General features: G+C 40.1%; 1 protein-coding gene across 4 annotated transcripts in view; it reads left to right on the plus strand.

Moving 5' to 3' along the window:
• ST3GAL3 (ST3 beta-galactoside alpha-2,3-sialyltransferase 3) overlaps positions 1–26,398 on the plus strand; it is a 317,828-nt gene that overhangs the window by 90,804 nt on the left and 200,626 nt on the right. For 2 of the 4 annotated variants that reach the window (XM_006839670.1, XM_006839672.1), the window contains exon 3: positions 11,403–11,428. The exons of 1 other annotated variant lie outside the window; for it this stretch is intronic. In XM_006839670.1, the coding sequence (XP_006839733.1) occupies positions 11,403–11,428 (26 nt within the window). Of the gene's footprint in view, positions 1–11,402; positions 11,429–19,655; positions 19,704–22,621; positions 22,630–26,398 lie in introns of all 4 variants that reach the window. One more of the 4 variants, XM_006839671.1, reaches the window with a different exon arrangement.

Here is a 26,398-nt window from a genome sequence, read left to right on the forward strand (position 1 = left end):
CTTTTTTAAAGTGTTGAAGAGCAAAGATGTCAGCTTGAGGACTAAGGTGCGCCTGACCCAAGCCATGGTATTTTCAATAATCTCATATGCATGTAAAATCTGGACAGTGAATAAGGAAGACTGTAGAAGAATTGATGTCTTTGAGCTATGGTGTTAGAGGAGAATATTGAAAGTGTCATGGGCTGCCAAAAGAACCAATAGATCCATTTTGGAAGAAGTGCAGTGAAAGTGCTCCTTAGAAGCCAAGATGGCCAAGCTTCGTCTCTCATACTTTGGACATATTGTCAGGAGGGAGCATTTGCTGCAGAAGGATATCATGCTTGGTAAGGTGGAGGGTCAGAGAAAAAGAGGAAGACCCCCAACGAGATAGATTGGCCAAGTGGCAGCATCGATGGCCTCAAGCATGGCAACAATAGTGAGATCGGCTCAGGATTGGGCAATGTTTTGTTCTGCTGTGCATAAGGTCACTATTGGTCAGTACCAACTCGATGGCACCTGACAACAACAACAAATGTGTAAGTCATTGGTCTTGTAAAATTCTGTCATGCTATCTCCAGCGTCTTGTCTAGAGGCCTTATTTTCCAACTACTGACCCTTCCTCTTTCTTTCCAACTTTGACGTTGTACTCAACAGTAATTAACAATGAATCTTGATTGCATGTTTGATCATCTTTAGTCTAAAGAAGTTGTAGAAGTGTCTTCAGTATTATCATCACTGCCTTTCGTGGTTGGTGTGTAAATTTGAATAAAATGTATTAATTGCTTTTCCTTGTAATCATGTGGATATTATTCTATCACAAGTAGCATTGTACTTCAAGACAGATCTTGAAAAACTCTTTTTTGAAAATGAATGCAATGCCATCACGCTTCAGGTTTTCATTTCCTGCATAGCAAACAATATGATTGAATGATTCACAGTGGCTAGTACGTATCCATTTCATGTCACTGATGCCTAGGGTATTGATTTTGTCCTTCGTACACTCCACATTCCTATTACTAATATATTTTAGAAGTGATTTCTTCTCATTTTGAGTTGTACCCCATCAGTAAATGAAGGTCCCGAACAGGCTATCCACGTCCTTAGGGTCCACTCTACTTTGAGGAGGCAGCTCTTCCCAAGTCTTAGTTTGAATGCCCTTCATCTCATATGAGGCACTATATCAGGTAATGCTATGGTGCTATTCAATGTCCTAGGTATTTACCCAAGAGAGAAGGCAATATATGTCCATACAAATACTAATGTTTATAGTAGCTTTAGGAGCTCTGGTAGCGTAGTGGTTACAAATCGGGCTGCGAACCTTAAGGTCAGCGGTTCGAAACTACTAGCTGCTACGCGGGAGAAAGATGAGGCTTTCTACTCCCGTAAAGATTTACACCCTCGGAAACCCTATACAGGGTCGCTATGGGTCGGAACCGACTCGATGGCACTTAACAACAACAACAATACAATTAAAAAAAAAATCTTGGATAGTTTTGAAAGTTTGTATTCTTTATAGAATCTGGTTTTCCTTTAAAAGTGAAAGAGTGAGTGGGAGGATTTTTGAGATAACCTATTTCTGTGCCCCTTTTTGTAATTTGTCCAGTAATTCATTTAACAAATAATTATTGCGGGCCTGCTATGTGTCATGTACTGTGCTAAGTGTATTGTAAAGAAGACAATGCATGTCAACTAGAGTTTTTTTCATCTAGAGGAGAGACAGACATTAATCATAAGTAAATGTTCTATTACATCTGTAATAAGCTCTACACACTAAAGATAGAGGTGCCATGAGAGGAAATAGTGAGGAGTTCGTGCAGGTGTGGCACTGTGGGATAAGCACTGGACTGCTAACCACAGGTCAGCGGTTCAAACCTATCAGCCACTCTTTATGAGTCAGAACCTACTTGATGGTACTTAACAACAAGTTAAGGAAATAGTAAGGAATTTGTGCAGGTGTGGCACTGTAGAGGAAATAGTAAGGAGTTTGTGCAGGTGTGGCACTGTAGGATAAACACTGAACTGCTAACCACAGGTCAGTGGTTCAGACCTACCAGCCACTCTTTGGAAACCCTATACAGGGTCTTTATGAGTCAGAACCTACTTGATGACACTTAACAACAACAATTCCAGCCTAAGATGTCACCTGAATGGAGAGCCCTAAAATTATTAAGATACACATTTCTGTCCTCTGCCTCAGATTGGAACCAGTCCCTGTCTGCTTGTTCCTTACACGATCCTTTAACCACAAATCCCTTCTCTAGTTTTAGACTGAGAACCAGCTAATTAACATGTCTCTGGAGCACCTTGGATATCAGTAACGAAATTTCTTATCTTTACTGATGAAAAAGACATTATTCTCTATTGCCAGGTGTTTCTAAATTTCAAGAGAAGCTGGGAAACTCAATTTTTATATGAAATCTATTTGTAAATGTTGGCAAGAAATTTAAAATGTTTTCAAACACTTGATCATCTAAACATAAGACATCTGTGGACCTACAGTTTACAACCTTTGTTTCAGGGGATACAAAAGTATACTTATAGGAAAATTCTTAGTAAAAGATTAAGCAAAGTTCTCTTCTAACCCTTAATTAAAAATACATATAAGAGTAAGTAAAAAAGAATTGCTACAAAGCCATGGAAACCTTTATTAAACAAAAGTCAGAATGTTGCTTCTCTTTATATCCTTCATCTAGGTTTACACACTTCCGAAGGCAGTGTTTCTGTCTTTCTAACCCTTATCTGAAGTAGTCTGTGCTCTTTGGTTGTACACCATGTCAAAATTCAGTTTTGGCATTCTTGAGGGTCTCAAATTGTGTTCCTTTTCAATGTTCTTTGAGTTTGGGGAACAAAAAACCTTAAGGGCAATATCAGGGCTGTAGGGTAAATGAGATATTTATTTTCCAATGGAATTCTCATAGAACAGCCCTTGCTACCTTGGAGAATGAGCCGTTGCATTGTGGTACTGGGGAAAAATTCCTTAGCACAAGCTTCCTGGCCATTTTTCTCTCCATTGCATTTTCAGTTGTCTTGATATTTCTTCATAATAAGCCCCCATGATTGCCCTGCATTCATCAAGAAAATGTATAAAGATTACCTCTTTGGAAGTCCAAAAAACAATCTCCATAACCTTTTTTATTTTTTTGAAGTTTTATTGTGAATTATGTGATAGTTTATGTGGAAGAACATTAGCTTTACATTCATCATATTGTATTTCGTTTCATTGCAATGATTACCAACCCTTCCATGCATCATTAAACAACCAAAGGGTACACCCCGCAAGCCTGCCCCCTAGTTGTCAGCATACAGACCCTCTCCCTCCCTGAGTCCAGAGTCCCGAGCAACTCCGTCTCTCCACCTCGTTGTCTCTGCCTCCATCTCTGGTGTCACTGATTCTCTGGATATGGTCCTGCACTCTGCCCTTGATGGTCCCAGGGACCTCTGCTCCTGAACTGCAAAATCAACCACTCCCCTCCTTTTGATACAAAATGTCTACCTTTACATTTCCAACCCTCACAATCAGTCCTGATAGCAATTATTCACTATTGTACCACAAGAGTCTTATCCCCATTCCCTTTCACCAGCCTCGTCCAGACAGGTTGGAAACCATTCAGTGAAAAGTCTACCTTTCCCCGCACCCTCTGGAGCTAGTTTCCCTATTGAAAACTTGTAAGCCAGTCACTTCTTGCCTTTGCAGCTCCCCTCCCCCATTTTGGGTAGCCAATGTCTAAGTTGCCCATCCCTGTCAACCCTGTGTACCAAGGGGGTGGGAATGATTCTCCATACCCTTTTAAGTTGACTTCTGTGCCTTGAGTTTAACTGGCCCAGAATTTCCATGCAGAAGCCACTGGTTTTTTTTTTAAAGTTTTTATTGTGAACTAAGTGATAATTTACATGGGAGAACATCAGCTTTATACCGTCGTTTCATTACATTGATTACAGTCTCCTCTGTGCATCATTATTCAACAGTATTTGCTTTCATTCCTTCTGGGGTATTTTTGGGGGGAGGGGCGGGTCGGGGGGATGTACACACAAATACTCAGGAATATATAATCATTTAAACAACCAAAGAACACATTCTACAAGCCTGCTTCCTGGCCACCAGCTCCCAGTCTCTCTCGTACAATGAACCCAGAGTCCTCAGCTCCTCCCTCTTTCCATGCCCTCATCTCTGCCTCTGTCTCTGGTGTCACTGCTTCTCTGCATTCTGCCCGTATTCTTCTCCCTTGATGGTCCTAGGGTTCGCTGCTTCTGGACTGTAAGATTAACTACTCCCTCTTTTTTGTTACAAAACCTCTACCTTTACAGTCGCAATTAGTTATGAGAACAATTACTATTGAATCACAAGAATACTATTCAGTGGGGACTCTACCCTTCCCTGCACACTCTTAAACTGAACTCCCTCTTGAGAACTTGTAAGCCAGTCACTTCGCGCCTTTATTGCCCCCTCATTTTAGATAGCCAATATCAATATCAAAGTTGCCCATCCCTATCTGTATACAAAAGGGATAAGATTGCTGCTTGATATGAAGACTCAGAAGCCACTGTTTTGATTGGCTCTCTATTTGAAGATATCGTCAAGAGACTTAAGACAAGTGTATTACCTAGAGAATTTGTGTGCAGCCATCCACTGATTGCAGAGACATATTTAAATATGTTTAATTTGGAATAAACCTGTGCATGTATGAACTGGAACCATAGTAGCAATACTTTTTGACTTCCCTTTGGATGTATAAAGAAATTAATGAATGAAAGATTCAGAATACAAAGGATAAAAATCAGAAAAGGTGTTTCTTTCTTCCTTGCCTTCTATTAGTATGATATTGATATTGCTGTTAAATGCTATCAAGTTGGTTCTGATTCATAGCAATCCTGTATAGGATTATCGTACACTCTTCAGTTGTTGTTAGGTGCAATCGAGTTGCTACTGACTCATAGCTATCCTATGCACAACAGAATGAAACACTGCCCAATCATTGGCCAACTTCACAAGTGTTACTACATTTCAGCCCGTTGTTACTGCCACTGTGCCAATCCATATCACTGGGGGTCTTCCTCTTTTTCTCCAACCCTCCACTTTATTGAACATGATATCCTTCCCCATTGACTGGTCCCTAATGACAATATGTACAAAGTATGAAAGATGAAGTCTGGCCATCCTGGCTTCTAAGGAGCACTCTGGCTTTATTTCTTCCAACACAAATCATTTTGTTGTTTTGACATTCCATGGTACTTTCAATATTCTCTTCCAACACCATAACTCAAATGTATCAATTCTTCTGTGGTTTTCCTTATTCACTATCCAACTTTGGCATGCATATAAGGTTACTGAGAATACCATGGCTTGCATCAGGTGTGCCTTAGTTCTCAAACTGACATCTTTGCTCTTCAACACTTTAAAAAGATCTTGTGCAGCAGATTTACCCAATGCAATATGTCATTTGATTTCTTGACTGCTGCTTCCATGAGTGTTGATTATTGATCCAAGCAAACTGAAGTCCTTGACAACTTCGATCTCCATTTGTGTGGATGTTAGTTATTGGTCCAGTGGTGAGGATTTTTGTTTTCTTTACATTGAGGTGTAACCTATACCGAAGGCTGTGGTCTTTGATCTTCATCAATAAGTATTTTTTTTTTTGTTTTGTTTTTAATGTTTTGTTGTGAATTATGTGATAGTATACACGGCAGAACATTAGTTTTACATTCATCCTAATGTATATCGTTACATTGCCATGGTTACAGTCCCCTCCATGTATCATCAACCAACCAAAGGGTATACCCTACAAGCCTGCCCCCCGGTCGTCAGCACACAGCCCCTCTCCCTCGCTGGATCTCAAGTCCCCAGCTGCTCCATCTCTCCATGTCATCGTTTCTGCCTCCATCTCAGGCATCACTGCTTCTCTGTGTAGGGTCCCGCTCTCAGCTCTTCTCCCTTGATGGTCCCAGGGACAACTGCTTTTAGACTGCAAAGTTAATCACTCCCCTCCTTGCTATAAAATGTCTACCTTTACATTTCCAACCCTCACAATAAGTCCTGATAACAGTTATTCACTGTTGTATCATAAGAGACCTATCCGCATTTCCTTTCATCAGCCCTGTCTAGACAGATTGGATACTACTCAGTGGAGATTCTACCTTCCTCCATGCCCTCTGGATCTAGAGTCCCTCATGAAAGCTTAATAGCCAGTCACTTCTTGCCTTAGAAGCTCCCCCGCCGCATCTTGGGTGGCCAATGTCCAAGTTGCCCATCCCTGTCTACTCTGTGTATGGAGGGGGTGGGAATGATACTTGCTGTAAAGATTTGTTCCCTCTTTTGAGCTACAGTATCCATAGGTGTAGGTTAAGTTCATCAAATTGTATCAGATTACTCTTTTTTTTTTTTTTCCCCTCTTCTTTCTTCTTCTAGTTGAGCTCTGATCATCCAGTCATTGAAACCAGGTCAAGTGGGTATTATCTGCTGAGTTTGAACTGCTGACCTTGCTGTTCAAACCGACCTTGCAGTCCAGTGCTTATCCTATAGTGCCACACCAGAGCTACATATAGATATATCCTACTTTATTTATCCACTCATCAGTTGTAAATATTTGGATTTCATCTACTTCTTAGCTATTATGAATAATGCTGCTTTGAACATTCATGTTCATGTTTTTATGTGGACATATGTTTTCCTGGTGTTGGTGAAGAATATTGAAAGTACTATAGACTATCAGAAAAACAAACAAATCTATCTTGGAAGAAGTACAGTCAGGATGCACTTTAGAAGTAAGGATGACAAGACTTGGTCTCACACACTTTAAACTTGTTGTCAGGAGGGACCAATTCCTGGAAAAGTACATTGTGAGTGGTAAAGTTGAGGGGTCAATGAAAAAGAGGAAGATCCACAACAAGATGGATTAATACAGTGACTGCAACAGTGGGCTCAAACATAACAACTGTGAGGCTGATGCAGAACTGGGCAGTGTTTCATTTTGTTTTACACTGAGTAAGAGCAACCCAGTGGCGCCTAACAACATAACAGTGTTTTTGTTTCTCTTGAACACTTCAGTGCGGAATTGCTAAGTCAGACATGATAGCCTATTGTAGCACTTTGGGATCTGGACTGCTAACTGCAAGGTTGGCAGTTCAAACCCCCAGCAGCTCCTCAGAAACCCCTATATAGTGTCACTATGAGTCAGAAACAACTCAGTGGCACAACAACATATCATTTAATATTTAGAGATATTGTCAGATACTTTCCAAAGCAACTGTGACGCTGTAGGTAAGGACTGGACTGCTAACCATAAAGTCACTAGTTCAAACCCACTAGCTGCTTCTCAAGCAAAAAATGAGACTGGCTTCTGCCATAAAGATTTACAACCTACACATCGATATACCAGCAGTGTATGAGGGTTCCAGTTTTATCCCATGTCTTTCCCTCTTAATCCATATGATTGACAGTGATGACAACCACTTACAACTTTCTGCGTCTCAACTGGGACACTAAGAAGTACGTGTCCTCACTCTTTTAATAGAAATAAATTAGTAGGCAGACAACATTTCCACAACGAAATATAAAAACTATTGAACATATTTCATTTGTGTTCCCTCTCTCAATCTTAAGTTAGCTCTTGAGAATGGAATCTACCACATTCTTTTAATGACAGCCTACCAAGTACATCTTTTTCCCAGATGAGGGAGCAAATGCCATGTGGCAAATAACAATAGTCTCATTCTGTCCAACTGTGGCATGTATGTGTAATGAAGGCCCCGCTCACACAGATTTGTATCAATTTTTATTAATTGGAATATTTTAAAAGCAAATCCCAGACATCATGTCATTTTACCCATTAGTACTTTAGCATGCATCTTTAACAGATAACTATACTTTTTTGCATGTAACTGCCATGTCATTATCTCATATTAACAGTAATCCTTTATTATCCTCTAGTGTCCAACCCACATTCAGAACTCACCAATTATCTTTTCATAACCATTTGTTTGAATCTGGATCCAGATAAAGTGTAATCATTTGTTTTTGTTTTTCATTTAATTTTCTTTTATTCTGGCTCATTTCTTTTTAATAGATCATATCTAAGTAAAGTAATCACAAAACTATACAAGGCAATATTTAGTAAAGCATTAACTTTAATATGATCAAATGTGAGGCATCTAATAGATGTTTCATTGGTGTTGCGCTGTAGGATAAGCACTGGACTGTGAGGATGGCAGTTCAGACTCACCAGCTGCTACTTGAAAGCCCTATACAGGCTTGCTATGAGTCTCGAATTCTCAACAGTACGTAACCACAACAACATTGATGAGTATACCATACAGGGGTGTAGTGTAGTGAATTATCTAACGTCCCTTCTAACCATATCTATAACTCCCACCAAACATTGTTTCTGCTCTCCTGGGTCTGGGGAAGAGAAGGTGGGAGAAGATACTGATAGGGTGACATGATTCAACTGTGGATGTCAGCAGAGCTCATTGCAGTTGTAAAAACTTGAAATTCTAATGTGGGTTTAACATCTTGAAAGCAGGAGGGCTGATCTCACTGCCATCAAAGAAAAAGAGCCAGGAGTGGAGCATGTCCGTTGGACCCTGAGAACCGTACACACTAAATCTTTTCATTTGAGGGACAAAAAAATCAGAGAAGTGGCAGAGGAGGAGTTGCAGCAGCAGCAGAACCAACCAATGTCAGATCACAGGACAGAGCAGCGGAATACCCAGCCCACAGAGCAAGTAAAGCTGAGTGACTTTGGGCAGGAAGCTTCCTTGTAGAGTGGGGTGTCACTTAAGTGGGGGAGCTACCATGTAGCTAGAGCCGAGTGCCTTCAGGCCAAGGTATATGGTGGAGTCAGCAGCTCACAAGGGGTTAGGAAGCTAGATCAACTAGAGTTGAAGCTCCAGCTTGTGCAAGTTAGTAGTTGTTTAAAATTATACACAGGCATACTTTTAAACAGGCAAATAATTTGGCAAGATCAATAACCAGTAAAGAAATAGCATTTCCCCATTATCACCACTGCTTGATTTCCTATCTTAAGAGACATCCATTTTCAATTATTTTAGCAAACTTGTTTGGCATCTATCACTAATTCTCTAGATAATTTGTTTATATTGCTACTTCATGATTTTTTTCTGTTGATAATTATAGGCATGCATACCTTAACGTGCACAATATGTTCTCTATAAAATAGGATGGTATGTGATTTGGATGTTATGCAAACACCATATCATACTCCGATCCTGCTTTTTCTTCAAGTATCTTGAATAAGCTTCATGTCTCAGCAGTGATTGTGTACTGAAAGGTATTTGCTTTTGTGTTTGGTCCTCAATCCATGTCTTGGGCAATTATTGCAGATATGATATAGGCCCTTCCCGCATTTTAATTAGCCTTGTAGCTTGCATTCAGGAACCCTGGTTGTACAGTGGGTTAAGCATTAGGGTATGAACTGAAAGGTTGGTAGTTTGAACCCATCAGTTAACTGCTCAGCAGGAGAAAGATGAAGCAGTCTGCTTCTGTAAAGATTTACAATCTTGGAAATGCTGTGAAACACTTCTACTCTGTCCTGTAGGTTCAGTCTAAGTCAGAATACATTTGATGGCAGTGATTTTTTTTGGTTTTTAGCTAGAAGTAGAGCTGATCCTTTATCAACTTAGAGCATTTTTTCCCTGCTTTTGAGGATCATAATTCGTTAGGATAAACGTAGTAGACTGCCTTTGCGTAGTTACTTCGCACAGGTTAACATCTATCTGGTATTTATGCTTTCAGCCAAGATCCGTCTGATCTCAGTAGTGCTATCTGTTGTTCCACATCCTCTTCTATATCCGACTTACATTTCTGGCAGCTCCCTGTTGCTGTACTACTGCAACTATTTTGAATTATCATCAGCAAAATTTTACTTGCATGTGATATTATTCGATAATTTCCACATTCTGTTGGATCATTTTTCTTTGGAATGGGTATGAATATGGACCTCTTCCAGTCATTTGGCCAGGTGGCGGCCATCCAAATTCCTTGGCATAGACTAGTGAGCCCTCCAGTGCTGCATCAGTTTGTTTAAACATTTCAATTGGTATTCTAATTACTAGAGCCTTGGACTGCCTGTTGATCATATGTTCTTGATCATCTGCTACCTCTTTACATAATTGAATGTCAACCAATTATTTATAGTACGGTGACTCTTTGTATTCCTCCTTTCTTATGTTAATGCTCCCTGAAACCGTCAATATTTTACACATAGAATCATTCAATATTTCAAGTTGACAGTTAGATTTTTTTTCTTCAGTCCTTTCAGCTTGAGAAATGCCAAGCCTATTCTTCCTTTCAAATGATGCATTGCATTGGGTAAATCTACTGTAAAAGATCTCTTTAAATTATTAAAAAGCAAAGATGTCACTTTAAGGACTACAGTGTGTCTGACCCAAACCATGGTATTTTCAGCTGCCTCATGTGCTTGTGAAATCGGGACAGTGAATGTTGTTGTTGTGGTTGTTAAGTGCTGTCAAGTCCATTCCAACTCACAGTGACCGTGTTTGTATAGGGTTTCAAGGCTGCAAATCTTTACAGGAGCAGAAAGCTTCATCTTTCTCTCACCCCAATGGCCGGTGGGCTTGAACCACTGACCTTGTGATTAGCAGTCCAGTACTTATCCTATAGAGCCACCATGGACAAAAATAACGGCAATGAATAAAGAAATACGGTGTTGATGAACAATATTTAATATACCATAGGCTGCCAGAGAACAAACAAATCTGGGTTGGAAGTACAGCCAAAATGCTCCTTATAATAAGGATAGGAAGACTTCATCTCATATAATTTGGGCATATGGAAAACAACATCATGCTCGATAAAGTAGAGTTGGGGAAGACCTTCAATGAGATGGATTGACACAGTGGCTGAAACAGTGGGCTCGAGCATAGCAGTGATAGTGAGGATGGTGCAGAACCAGGCAGTGTTCTTCTCTGTTGTACTCAGTGTAATTATGAGTCGGAGCTGACTTGGCCCCTAATAGCAACAGCATGAGTTGGAATCGAGTTGCGAATAGTGGTTTTAGTTTTTGGCTTAAGATTATGAAGTACTTACAGATCACAGTGGTTTAATTCACAACCAATCATGAAATAGCACAAGACTGGGCATCATTTCATTCCATGTGCATCCAGATAGTAGACATGAGTGGGAGCCAAACTGTATGGCAGCTAGCAGCAACAAGAAGATTAAGTAACTTGTACAGAGTCACACATTTAGAATGTTGGCTGCCTGGCTAAGAGCTCGTTCTCTTGTCTGTCATGCCATGTGCTACTGTCAGTCACTGTTGGTCTCTGTCCTTGACCTCTTCTGGACTGTTGAGTTTTAACCCATCCTGATCTCTCCATTTCTTAGTCCCTTTCTGACGTCATTTCCATTCCTCCTCACCTAGGTTGGATCCTTTCAGTAGCAGCCTCAGTTTCTTTACACTCTTGACCTGGAATTGTCCCACAAATACCCATCTCTGGCAGAAGCTGCCCATCTTTTTCTTAGATTCTGCTTTTTTGAGAGGAAATAGCCTAGCACACTGATCTGCCAATTTCACACAACTCTCATCAGTGCTTGGCAATACTGCTTTTCACTTTACATTCATCAATGTCCTTTCCTATTTCTAGGGCAACAGTAATATGAGGGGGCTTCAAAAAGTTGATGGTAATGGAAGTTTTTCATGAACTCCTCCTGTAATGTTCACATGCTCCTGAGTTCTGTCTCACTCTGGTTCCGTACATGCGTAGTTCTGTTTTTATTCCAGCTACTTTTGTTGTACACACAGGTGTTTGTAAGTAATACCACCCTTCTTGCCTCCCCCCACCCTGTTAAAAGGCAGAGACGTAGTAGAATCCCAGCTAGTCCCAGACTTGCTGGTCTCCGTGTGGGCACCGATGCCCCAGGGACTGTCCTTCCCCTGATCCTCAGCCAAGTGCCTTTTGTCTTCTGGTATGACATAGCAGTTTCTTCCTCAATTTCGTTGTGACTCACTTTTAAAAAATATTCTTTGATGTGTCAAAGCCTTTTTGAAAGTCTAAGCAGATTGTATTGAGTGGTTCCATTTGGTCACATGCATTTTTACTTTCTGAAAGAAGAAACTTTGATTTATTAATTAGGTATGATTTTACCTTCCTGAAACCACACACCCCTCTCTTTGCATGCTTCAGTGCCTGTCCTTAGCAACTCCCACCCTACTACAAGCCTCTCCTACAAGATTATCACTCAAATACCATCTTCACAATGTCTTCCCAGTTCTCCCAGCCAAAAAAGAAAAAATTACATCTGAACTCCTATAGCAACATCTTTAGAGGCTTATAATATACTCAATTGCATCTCTGTCTGTCTTCAGTAGTTCATAAACTCCTAGTTGTCAGGAACCATGTCTGATTTTTATAAAATTCTTTTCAACATAATAAGAACTGTATATTTTGTTGTTAGGTGCCAGTCAGGTCAGCTCTGATTCACAGTGACCTATGCATAGCAGAATGAAACCCACTGCCCAGTCCTGCACCATCCTTACAATTGTTATTACGCTTGAGCACACTGCTATTGCTACTGTGCCAACCCATCTCGTTAGGGGTCTTCCTCTTTATGCTGACCCTCCACTTTACCAAGCATAATATCCTTCTCCAGGAACTCTATATGTGTGTTGTTGTTGTTGCATACCATCAAGTTGGTTCCAAGTGCATGGGGTTTCCAAGAAGCAGCTGATGGCTTTGAACTGCTGACCCTGTGATTCAAATCTGCGTTATGGTCTAGTGCTTTATCCTACAGCACCATACCAGGGATCCTAGTCTTATGTATATATTTGTTAAATTATAACCCATGGAAGAAATCTAAGGAGAAATTTGTTGAGAAAAGTCTATTTCATAGACAGTCTTCTTAGAGTCATGCACAACCGAGTCCTTGCAATTTGATCATCGTATAGAAATTGTTCCCATTATAGTCACATTTCAGCTACCAGCTTCTTTTACCTTTTGCCACATTTTACTCTTGTAATCCGTTTTTACCTTCCTTGGAGCCCTCTGTTCTGTTCCTCCTATTTAACTGAGTATTTTACTGATATCTCTTCCATGTCTCCACATCTCTATAAATTTATTATTGTCTTTTATTGTCTGTCCTCAGGCCTCTCCCTCCCAAGTATATTTTTAGGAATTTCATTTACTCAGGTTTTGCTTGCTTGTTTGTTTCTAATTAAGGTTGATAGGGATGAAATTAGTTTAGGGATTAGATCACTTTAGGATCCAACAATGGAAAAATGAGAATAAGACACTGGTGGCTTTGTGGCTGTTAAATCATCAGTTCTCTTCTTGGGCTCTTCCATAAAGCTAGAGTGAAGAACACAGCTTTGACCAAGATCTGAGTGGAGCCTTCTGAGTCAGACCTGTTGGGGGGCAAGTTGTACCTCCAGAGCAGATTCAGCTTGGTGTCAGGTCTGCCTCTTCCACTCAGTTATCAGCAGAGAGATGCCATGGTATTAAAGCTTGAGGACTGGAATGCAGAATAGGCAAGCCTACTCAGACTGTAGATAGCTCCAAACACAGGCCAAGCCTCATGGGAGCTAAGGAAAAGCCATACACCTAGGCCTTCTCGGAAAACAAGGATCCATGGAAATAGCTGTCTGCTATAGACACTGGAACGTGGAGAAAGTTCTGTATCTAAGGCAGCTCTCTAAGTTGTCTGTCTTGCGGCACCCTCAACATCATTCTGATGCTCTACCACTCACATGGACAGCAGGGCCCTGCATCAAGCTAAGCTTATAGCTTCCCACTTCTTGTTCTTCTTTGTTTGCCTGCTTTGTCGCCTCCCAACTGCCCCAGCATCTCTCTGCTTTCTAGTCCATCTCTCTAACAGGTGGAACCTGTCTGCCTCCTAGATGGATGATTAGTCTGTGGATTGCATTCCTTTGGGTCAGGAGCCCACCCATGGTACCGTCATCAGTGACCAGCGGACAGGGACATGTGGTTTCAATTAAGAGACCAGTCTAGATCAAGCAAAACTCCACATCTGTTTATTTGTTGAAGTCCAAAATTTGAGTATGGTTTTCCTCTTTTGTTATTTTTCACTAATGTCTAGTGAGTCACTTAGTCCTCTACCTTTGACCTTTACACCATTTTTTTTTTGTTTCTCATCTTTTTTTCTCCATTCTTAACTGCCTCTGCTGTGGTTTAGCCCACCCTCCCTTCTCATCTGGAATGATGTGCTATCCTCCTTATTGATCTCCCTACTTTCATTCTCTCTCTCCCCTAATGTGTCTTTTATTCTGTTGCCAAAATAATCTATTTAGTTTTCATATAGCAGCCAAAGTCTATATTTAGAAATATAAATCAGATCATGTTACACCCCTGGTGTTAAGTAGGGCTTCTCATTGCTCTGGAGGTACAATCCCTACATCTTACCTATAAGGTCCCCTACAAATCTGGCGTCAGTTTTCCTCTCTGTCTTCATTTTTCCACCTTCCGGTACTTTCTGTGCACCTTACCCAGCATCACTGGCCTTCTCTCTGTTCCTTAATTGTGGCAGGGTTGCTCCGCTTCGACTGTCTTGGACTTTCTTATTGTAGACTTTCCTTAGCTGGCTTATTTTTTCAGGTTTTAGCCTGTCACCTCCTACAAGAAACCTCCCTAACTACCCTCTCTATGAGTCGGAAGTGACTCGATGGCACTTAACAACAAAAAGAACAAGTTATAACCTTGGTCACGATTGCATGGTTCAGTAGTCTTCATACCACTAACCATTGGAACTTTGTTCATGTATTTGTTTACCTGTTTGTTTGCTTTTTTAAATCTTTCTGACTAAAATGTAAGTTCCTTGAAAATAGGAACATTTTCATTCTTTTCACCATTGTATCCTAAGCCTAGTATAAAATGTGGTTGTTATTAAATGCTGTTGAGTCACTTCCAACTTGGAGCAGCAATGTATAGGATTTCCAAGGAGTGGCTGATGGGTTGGAGCCTCCTGCCTTATGATTAGAAGTCAAGTGCTTATCCTATAGCACCATACCTGGTGTATAGAGTAGTTACTCATTTAAAAATTTGTTAAAGGAATGAACAGTAATCTTTCTCATTACTCTTATTTTAATTCCTGTTTATTTTGCTTAGCTTTATATATGTCTTTATTTTACCTGCTAGACTGTAAACTACTTGAGGGAACAATTATTTTTTAAATCCCTTCTATACCTAGGGCTTACAACATAGTGTGGGGAGCATAAGCTATATGTTGAATATGTGCTATGACAGATAGTACCCCCAAAAGTAGCTTATTTACTCCATAATTTGAGTTCTGGTAAGTTCTCCAGTGGCTGAAAAGACTGAGCCCAATTATTGACATATTCTCTGTATAGTCCTTTTATTGTATTCTTTAGAAACCAGACACAGGAAACATCTGACCATAATAAAAGATTTCCAGTAAATTCTAGGTTTCCTCATTGAAGAAAGTCACGTGCAGCAAGGCTCTGTTGTATTTGGTCTGGAATTTTGTTTGGTCACTTGTATAGCACACCACATGGCTCCCTCTGGTCCAAAAGCCTGGAAAAGCTGGAACCTGGGCTGCTTGAAATAAAAATGACATATTTGTTAGCCTGAGAGGGAGAAGTTTGTGCATGCTTGCTCTGTAGCTTGCACAACAAACTTCTCAGTTTGTTGGATACTGAGTTTTCCCTTTAGCTGTTGAAGTTTTACTACTCAGATTCATTAAAACGTACACAAAATGTGAATGTGTCACTAATTGCCTCATGAAATGTCTCCTCTCTCACTTCTTCAGTGTAAAGACTCCTGCTCTTAGTAGCATTCCATGTTCAAAGATGTTTCAGAGACACCTGTTAGGTGGCTGCCCCCTGCATACCCTTACCACACTTTATTTTTGTTTCAAATGTCTGCTGTCTTTTTTTGGTAGCAAGGCAGAGATGCTGTCTTATTTGTTTCCATATCTATAATGTATGTTACAGAGCCTGCCACATAATGTTGTTGCTGTTGTTAAGTGCTACCGAGTCAGTTTTGACTCGTAGTGACCCTATATAGGGTTTCTGAGGAGTGGCTGGTGTGTTTGAACCATGGACCTTGTGATCAGCAGTCTAGTGTTATCCTACAGTGCCACACCAAAACTCTTGGTACATGATAGGCACTTGATACTATTTGTGGGAGGGAAGGGAGAAGAAAAGGTAAAAAGAAAATCCCAGTCCATTTAGGAATTGCTGAAGAGCGTGTCTGTATATACAAGAAGTAAGAGACGCTTTCAAGAGCATTGCATTTTCTGCCTTGGTACTATTGATTTAGAGGTTAAAGTCCTAGAGCTGGATTAGAGAGTTCTTTTTTTAACATCTTCCCCTTGATGATACAAGTAATACATGTTCACAGTAGAAATTTTGCAAAAATATGGAGAATAAAAATTACTTTTAATTCTACCACCCAGAGACAACCACTATTGACATTTAGAGTATAGTCTTACTTCTTTGCATTTGCATGATAAAGTTTAAAAGTGATTATTCAAGGATTATTCATAAATACAAAGAGGAAAATTATAACTGTAAAAATACTTGTTAACTACAATAACCCTATGAGTTACTGTTAGGATTGTTGTTCATCCTAGGCAGTGGCCTCCTTATTTCTAAGAACCTTGTGGTTAGCAGTCCAGTGTTGTCCTATAGCGCCACCCCAAAACTCCTGGCACACAATAGGTACTTGCTATGAGTGTGACCTCTCACCTAAATGAGAAGTATAGGACACTTTTATCATCCTCCCCCCCCCACCGTGAAATAAGGCTCTTTGTGTGAGTGTTTCTCACTTTCTAAGGTGAGACCAGGCTTGCACCCCTGAAGTGTCACAGTACAAAGACAGGTCAAGGTTGATTTGAAACTGAATAAGAATCGATAACCCCCAACTTGTGAAATAATAACTCAGTTAACTTCACCTTTGAATGAAATGAAGGTTATTAACTAGTTTATTGCTTTGCTTAATAAACATATTTAATAAAAATAGAGATGAGTAAGACAGTTCTTGTCCCCAGGGAACTTGCAGTTTGTGAGTGAAAAAGAGAAGTAAGCAAGGCTTACAGTACAGTATAGAAGTACAGTGACGTGGCACTGGGGATTATGTGCTGGACTGCTAGGTTGGTTTGAATCACAAGGTCGGCAGCCCAAGCTCACCAGCCACTCCTTGGAAACCCTAGACAGGGTCACTATGGTTTGGAAGCAACTTGATGGCACTTAACAACAACAACACAGAAGTGCCGTTGATGGCCTGAAGAAGAGAGTGATACAACTGAACAGAGAAGGCTTACCGAAGGAAGAGGGATTCATGGAAAACTAACGTTATTGAGGAAATATAAGAAGTTTGGCATATCTGGAATATGAAGTGTATTTGAAAGGGCAAGTGAAGTAAAATGCTGAAGACATTTTACAGGCCACAGGGAGTCACTGATGGGTTTTAATCAAGAGCAGAGATTCAGTCAGGTATACTTTTAGAAAAATCGTGCAAGGAGGCTTCAGAAAGTTCGTGGAAAAGTTGCATTATCTCATAATTTCATTTTTCCACAGATTTTTTGAAGCCCTCTCATACAGCATCATAAAGGATGGGTGGAAGTATACATAGGTTGGCGGCAGGGGTGTGGCTGGGAAACTATTAAAAACAATCTCAGCAAAAGATGATTGGGAAATGTCCAGAAAAGGCTTGTTCATAGAGACAGTGAGTTACTGGTTACCAGGGCTAGGGGAGGGGACTGGGAGTGACTGTAAATGAATAGGAGAAATCTTTCAGGGTAACGAAAATGCTCTAAAATGGACTGTGGTTATGATTGTGCAACTCTGTAAATTTTCTAAAAAGTATTGAATTTATGCTTAAAAAGAGTGAGTTTTATGGTATGTAAATTATACCTCAATAAATTTTTTTGGGTTTTTTTTGTTTTTTAGTGAGAGAGAACAGAGATTTCTCTTCTAAAAGGACAGTAACATTGAGAAGACAGAGACATGAGAAATGCTGATAAAGCATAGGATTGGTACAAGTTAGCCATTGATTGTTTAGCTATCTGTTGAGATTAAGAATCCTAATTCTGCATCTAGATTTTTGTAAAAAGATGTCAACTCAGTTTTTCCTTGATAGAATTCCAAGTATATGGAGCCTTCCCTAAAGTGACAGTACAGAAGATCTGCCCTCACTGGGTCCTTATCAGAAGCCACATTGTTCAACTCTCTGCCACCCAGTTCATAGTACACGCTTGGCTGTGAGACTAGGTACTTAGGAAGGATGGCCTGAAAGGTATGCTACCCATTCATTTCCTAAGACACTGTTACTGAGTGTCAGCTGGTATGCTGAGAGTGCAGCAGTGACTAAAGCAGAGCACGTGTCTGCCTGTGTGGCGTTGATAGGCTAGTAGTGGATTCAGATGTTACTTACAATTACAACCGCTGTGTACATTGGCTTTATGCCATTGTTTTGCATTGTCACATGTTATAATGAAGAGCCACATAAGGTTCACATTAATAATAAAGAATATCCCCTTCAGTAAGACCCACAAGAGGATTTTTTGTCTGATGACTGTTAGAATTTGCTTGGGAGCTTTGGCCTTTCCATTGCACTGAAGCACTCTGCTCCTTCTTGCTTCAGGGCCTACAGCACAGCATTGCCTTAGCCTGGAACGCCCCATTCCATTCAGGTCAGGTTTAACCCTTAATTCTTCCATTATTGGTTTATGTGTCACTTCTTCTGGGAAACCTTCGCTCTCCAGTACCTCCTAGGTGTGGTTCTCCTCCCAAATGAGGTCTAGTCCCTAATACAGACATGCACAGCACTTTTTTCCTGTCTTTTGAACATAATCATTGTTTAGTTAAATAATTATTTACAATTTTCCCCCTAAACCAGCTGCTCCATAGGAGAAAGATGAGGCTTTCTCCATAAAGATTTACAGCTTCAGAAACCCTATACAGGGTTGTTAGGAGTTGGAACTGACTCCACAGTACAAATCCAACCCCCACCAAACCCATGACAGGGAGGTCCATGAGAGTAGGGGCTGTGCTTTTCTTGATTGCTGCTGTATCTCGGAGTCATATTACCGTATCTTACACCCAGTAGATGTTCAATAAATATTTGTTGTTTGAATGAATGAATTTTGGACACTGCATCTTATGCCTGTTTGCTTTCACCTTTGTTTTTTAAACTCAGGCCCTCCTTGCCCTCTCCCTGTATCATTTATAGAGATCCTCATGGCATGCTTTTTATGCACTAACATTCCCTTGACTATATAATACTTTCCCTTTCTATGGCTTCTTCATTTATTTTCATTCTACTATATATTATAAATTCTTAAGGTTACTTTAAGGCTATCTTGGAAGAAATAATCAAGTAAATAATTGAATATGTGGCTAAGAGAAGAAAGGGAAAAGTCAAAGGGGAAATGCTGCCTTTAATTAGACTCGGGAGGCATGTTTTCTTTCTTCAACTACAAAAAGACATAAATTTGTTCCCTTATTTGGCAGGTTGCCTCTGAAGTAAACAGGGCCTGGCCCTACCCTGAGCTGTTCCTCCCAATGGCAGGAGACAGTGGGTGCTGGGCTCAGCATTCGTGGATGGGTAGATGGGGACTTGAAGGCTCTCCGTGCTGGGTTTGTCAGAGTCAGTGGGGAACTTGGTTTTTGTTTTTGCTTTTTGCTATAAGAAGGAGAAAGAAATGAACTTGTCCTCTTGTGTTGCAGATTCAGTGGTTCTTTCCTTTGACTCCGCTGGACAAACACTAGGCTCAGGTACCAACCCTTCCCCTCTATCATCCTCTATCAGCTCTAAGCACTGGCCATTTTACAGTGGAGCCTAATGGTATGGGGGGCTATCTGGTATATCTCAGAAGCCTTTTCTGTGACTCGGGGCCTAGGCAGCAGCAGTGGGATACATCATCCAGAAGACCTTTCCAGTTGCTTTAAAAGTGTAAACTAAGAAGTTTACAATAGATGCTGCTCCTCAGGTTTGTATGAAAGGATGTTTGTCATATGAAAGAATGGAGCATAGAACACTCAGCGATCCCAAGCTCTGGGTATCCTGGGATAGACAATCATCTGAACTCTCCATAAAATGCCAGGCTGGTGAAAGCATCACAGTTCCCTGAAGATGTACACTCAGCATTGCACATCTATGCTTACATGTGCTTATATACACAGCCCTGCCAGGTGAGCACTACCACATTTTACTGTGTACTTATACCAAAGCACATACAGTCAAAGCCATGTATGCTCTTCCCTGTATCTACAGCTCAGGGTGCACAAATTGACACACATACACACCTTGACAAAGAATCACCCAGGCTCAAAAGACCTTGACTTTCCCAGGTCTGGCAGTATACCTTCTGCACTTCACTATGCTTATTGGCAGTGAGCAGAGAGTGAGCTGGCTTTGATTCTTCAGCTTGCTGCCATTGGCTCCCTAGGGGAGCCCCAAAATGGCTTTACTTTGTGAGAAGAGTAGCTATATGCATCAAGCCTCTGATTTTAGATGAAGGTAATGAGCCCTGTCCCATAGATGTGGCCTATGAATACTGGGGAGAGCTTGTAGGCGTATTGAGGGTAGTTAATCTATTTTGCTGTCCTTGAAAGCACTAGATTGATATATCACAAAGTAGCATTGCGACTCAGGCAGTTATAGCAATGTGGATAAGGGGAAAGATGCTCAGAGAATATAGTTACAGCTACCATTATTTACTGAGTACCTACTAGATGCCAAAACTATGCTTGGTGCTTCACACTTGAATATCCCTTCAAGTCACTTTAAAAAGTAGAAAGTATATTTTAAATTATACATAAAGAAAATAATGTCCAAAGAGGTGAAGAAGTAACCTGCCTAGTGTCACCCATCTCTGACTCTAGATCCAATATGTTCTCTTTGTCACCTTTTTTGTCTCATACCTTGCATCTGTAAGGCATCCTTGGATGAAATGCTGAGGCAGGAGAATGCAGTTTAAGAAAGAGTGGACAGAGAGAAAGAGTTCTTAGACAAAAAAAATTGTCTCTATTCATACTTGCAAAGACTGATCAATTTTAATGTAACAAAACATTCCCTTTGAAATCTAATAAAATTATTGTCTACTATTTGTGCTACTATTTAATATTTTTGACGTTCTTGGCTAGATCCATAAGGCAAACCAAAGAAGTAAAAGTTAAAAGGATTGGAGAAAGGAAAGAGAAACTGCCGTTATTTGTAGATGATAAGACAGTGTCCATAGAAAACCAACAGGAAACCAGAGAATAATTTTCAGAATTAATCTGAGATGTTAGCCAGAAGTTTAGGTATAGAAACCAGTGGATAAATGTCAATTGCATTTCTATACAAGAGCAGCATATGGTAGTAAAATGTATATAGAAAAAAGAATTAAAAAAAAAAACACTTAAGCTAGCATCAGAAATTGAAAGTACTTAGGAATATATCTAACTAAAGATGCATAAGACCTGTACAGAGAAAGTTATAAAACTCCTTAGAAAATCTAAATTAGCTTTCATTTTCCAAATTACTGTTTATTTGAAATAATTTAATATTAAACGAAACCCTCTTGGATATTTATGTATAAAAGTACTCACAGCAGCATTGTTTGTAATTGCACAAAATTGGAAACAACCCAGGTTGTTGTCAACAGACGAATGGATAAACAAAATGTGGTACATACATACAGTAGAATACTGTTCAGTCAGTAGAAGAAATGAAGTCTGTTTGGTTGTTTTTTTTTTTAAGTGATTTATTTTTCTCATGAGGAATAAATACTTTTTTAAAGTACATTTTTATTCTGTCCTGAATTTTTTTTTTTAGAGCTTTTATTGTGAAGTGAGTGACAGTCAACATGGCAGAACATCAGTTTTACACTCAACCCAGCATATCTTGTTTCATTGTAATGATTACAGTCCCCTTTTTTGATGTACACAAAAACACACAGAAATATGTAACTGCTTAAACAACCAAAGGACACATTTACAAATGAAGTCTTGATGCATACCTAGTGTGGATGGAGCTGATGGATAGTATGGTAAGTAAAATAAGTCAATCAAAAAAGAATAAATATTGTATTACTTGTATAAAAAGGCAAAGGAACAAAGGGGTTTAAAAAAACCTGTATAAAATTCCATTATCTTTCAATTACATTTTCCATGAACGTTTTGACGGCCCCTCATGTAGGGAAACTTTGCAGCAGTAGTGAGGTTGGCCCAGGATCGGGCAGTGTTTTGTTCTGCTGTGCATAAGGTCGCTATGAGTCGGTACCGACTCGATGGCACCTAACAACAACATATAGGGAACAAAGTATATCAGTGGTTATTAGGGGCTAGAAGAAGGATGATCAAGAGCCATTGATACTGAAGGAAGAAGTCCAAGGTGCATTGAAGCAATTATCAAAGAACAAAGCACCAATAATTGATGGGATAAAAATTGAAATCTTTCAAGCAAGTAAGGCAGCACTGGAGGCACTTGCTCATCTCTGTAAAGAAGTTTGGAAGACAACTATCTGCCCAACTGATTGGAAGAGATCCTTATTTGTGCCCATTCCAAAGAGAGGTGACCCAACGGAATGCGGAAATCATTGGACAATCTCTTTGATATCCCATATAAATAAAGTTTTACTAAAGGTAATACAGAAATGGCTGCAACCATGCACTAACAGAGAACTTCCAGAGGTTCAAGCCGGATTCAGAAGAGGATGTGGGATGAGGGATATCATTGCTGATGTCAGATGGATCTTGGCTGAAAGCAGAGAATACCAGAAAGATGTTTACCTGTGCTTTATTGATACACAAAGGCTTTCGATTGTGTGGATCATGACAAGCTATGGACAACATTGCAAAGTATGAGTATTCCTGAACACTTAACTGTGCTCATGAGGAATCTGTACATGCATCAAGAGCCAGCTATTCAAACAGAACATGGAAACACTGAATAGTTTAAAATTAACAAAGGTATGCAACAGGGTTGTATTCTTTCACCATACTTATTCAATCTGTATGCTGAGTAAATAATTTGAGAATCTGGGTTATGTGAAGAAAAACATGGCATCAGGATTAGAGGAAGACTCATTTTCAACCTGTGATAATAAGATGATACAACCTTGCTTGCTGAAAGTGAAGAGGACTTGAAACATTTACTGATGAAGATCAAAGAACACAGCCTTCGGTATGGATTGTATCTAAATGTAAAGAAAACAAAAATCCTCACCACTGGATCAATAAACAACATTCTTATCAATAGAGAAAAGATTGACGTTGTCAAGGACTTCATTCTTCTTGGATCAACTATCAGCACTCATGGAAGCAGCAGTTAAGAAGTCAAATGATGTATTGCATTAGGCAAATCTGATGCACAAGACCTTTTCAAAGTGTTAATGAGCCAGGATGTCAGCTTGCAGACTCAGATGTGCCTACCCAAGCCATGGTATTTTCAATAACCTCATATGCATGCAAAAGCTGGACAGTGAATAAGGAAGACCATAGAAGAATTAATGCACTTGAGTTATGGTGTTGGAGGAGAATATTCAAAGTACCATGGGCTGCCAAAAGAACCAACAGATCTGTGTTGGAAGTAGCTCAACCAGAGTGCTCCTTGGAGGCCAGGATGGCCAAACTTAATCTCACATACTTCGGACGTATTGTCAGGGGGACCAGTTGCTGGAGAATGGTATCATGTTTGGTAAGGTGGAGGGTCAAAGAAAAATAGGAAACCCCCCTACTCCCCAGCGAGATGGATTGGCAAAGTGGTAGCATCAATGGGCTCAAGCATGGCAACAATTGTGAAGTTGGCCCAGGACGGGGCAGTGTTTCATTCTGTTGTGCACAGGGTTGCTGAGTCAGTACCGACTCGATGGCACCTAACAACAACAACAAGAGGAAGAATGAGAGAAGGTGCTTAATTTAATGGAAATATCACATTGACTAAAGGTAGGGTTGCACAACTGATTTTTTTTTTTAATGTTTTTGTGAATTATTTAATAGTTTACACGGGAATACGTTAGCTTTATATTCATCCTCTTGTATATCGTTACATTGCCATGATTACAGTCCCCTCCATGCATCATCAACCAACCAAATGGTATACCCCACAAGCCTGGCCCCTGGTTGTCAGCACCTAGCCTTCCCCTCCCTCCCCTCATCCCAACTCCCACAACCCGGTAACCAGCAAAGAATTCCCCCTGCCCCTTTAGTATGGGTTAATTTTCTTTGCCTTTTACAGTAGTGGTCCTATGCAATATTTCTCCTTGGTGACTCATGGTGACTCTCTGTAGGGTTTCCAAGGAGGAGCCGCTGGTGGGTTTGAACAGTTCCTTTATCTTGGAAAGAGTAGAAGAGGAAGGTTGATGAAGAGGAAGGTTGATGAAGAGAGAGGCAAATTATGTCCTAATGTTCATTTTCTTTGTGGTCCACTAGGGTTGTTGCCCTTTTCTCCCTCTCTCCATTCGCTGAAGAAATCAGAAGTAAATCATGGAAGTCCAACTCCTACCAATAAGCGGTTTCTTTCCTAGCCCCTACCACTGTTTCTTTATGTCCTCTAGAGCTAACAAGGCAGACAATTCCATTGTTTTTGATAAAAGACCTTAAATGGGTGGGAGCAAAACATTGTGTGACTAATTATGCCTCAGAGGGATCTGTGAGGACAGTGGAAGACTGGCAAAATGTGAGTGCTCCCCATCCTTTGTAACATGACACAGCACAGAATGAATTTTTCTTACCTGAGACTGTTGACTACCTTGTGAGTATGTTAGACCCGTTTATTGCCATTGAATTCATGTTATTTAAAAGGTCAGCTGCCTGGGTATGTGAAGCCTATGGTATCTGGAAATAAAATCTTTGTTCTCCTCACCCACCCCTCAAAAAAACACCTTATTCCGCTCCCATTTCCCAATGTTTCTTCTCCAGTTACCCAGCTGGTCAAGCCTCAAAACTAGGAATCCTCTTGATCCTTTTCTTCCCCTTCCCCTTTTTCTATCTTCAAAATTGTTCCAGCCGCCTTTCTCTAGTACCACTGTCCAAGGTACCATCCTCCCTGCTCAAGACTGGCAAACCTTTCCTTACTGAGCTCCCTCTACTCTTTGTTTTCTTTTTTAACCTCCCAACAGTCTTTCCCCCACATTATAGTTAAGGTGATGTTTCAAAGCTGTAAATTGCATCATGTTTTATTTCCCTTAAAATCTCTGAAGTGGCTTTACAGTGCCAACTCTGTATTGCCAACAGTGCACTAAGAATGATGCACTGATGCCTAATACCTCTCCAGGTTCACATTACTCCAGTTGTCCCTCACTCACTGCCCTCAAGCCACACTGGCCCCTTTCTGCTTCAAGGCCTTTGTACTCATTGCTGCTTCTGCCCAAAATGCTCTGACCTTGCTTTGCTTAATTGTCTTCAGATCTCTGTTCAAATACCACGTCCTCAAAAGATCTTCCAGGACCACTTTATCTGAAGTTAATTCACTTCCTTTACCCCTAGCCCTTTTCTGTTATGCCACCATGCCCTAATTCCTTCTTAGCATTCATTCCTCTTTCAAATTATCTGTTCATTTGCTTGTGTATTTTCACCTCCCACTAGAATTGAGAATGTAGCCTTCATTTAACCAGGAGCTTTGCCTATCTTATTCATTACTGTATCCCTGGAACTTAGAACAGTTATTGTTGTTGTTGTTATGTGCCATGGAGTCAATTCTGACTCATAGTGACCCTTTACAGGGTTTCCGAGGCTGTAAATCTTTACGGGAGCAGAAAGCCTCATCTTTCTCCCGTGGAGCAGCTGGTAGTTTCAAACTGCTGACCTTGCGGTTCACAACCCGACTCGTAACCACTACGCTACCAGAACAGTACTTGTCATATAATATAGGTGCTTTTGTTGTTGTTAAGTGCCATCCAGTCAGTTCCAACTCATAGCGACCCTGTATAGGGTTTCCGAGGAGCAGCTGGTGGGTTTGGACCATTGTGGTTCACAGTCCAGTACATACCCTATAGCACCACTCCAGGAGTTCATATGCCATATAGTTAGTAAATATTTGTTGAATGAAGAATGAAAATTGGAAATAGTAATGTTTATCACTCAGTAGATAGTTAAAGATTAAAGAAATAGTGACACATCCACAGGATAGAATACTGTGTAGTCGTGTAAAATGATCATACAGTTCTGATTTTATTGACATAGAAGATGTTGAGGATAGTGTGGAGCATATATTGAGGCCATATGTAAGTAAACTTATACGTACACATTCATAGATGTATTCAATGCAGAGAGAGAATTCTGGACAAATATTTACCAAAATGTTTGCAGTGGTTAACTTTAGGTAGTGGTGTTTAAAATGATTCGTACTTTATTCTTGGTGTTTTGTTAAGTTGGTAAATTTCTTGGATTTTTATATTGGGAAGAATATTTCCTGGAGGGATTAGTCATTATCTTACTTTATTTAATAAATGATTGGTGAGTATTTATAACTTACATGTTAGACT

The sequence above is a fragment of the Chrysochloris asiatica genome, unplaced genomic scaffold, assembly GCF_000296735.1.
Source record: "Chrysochloris asiatica unplaced genomic scaffold, ChrAsi1.0 scaffold00026, whole genome shotgun sequence".
Lineage (NCBI taxonomy): Eukaryota > Metazoa > Chordata > Mammalia > Afrosoricida > Chrysochloridae > Chrysochloris > Chrysochloris asiatica.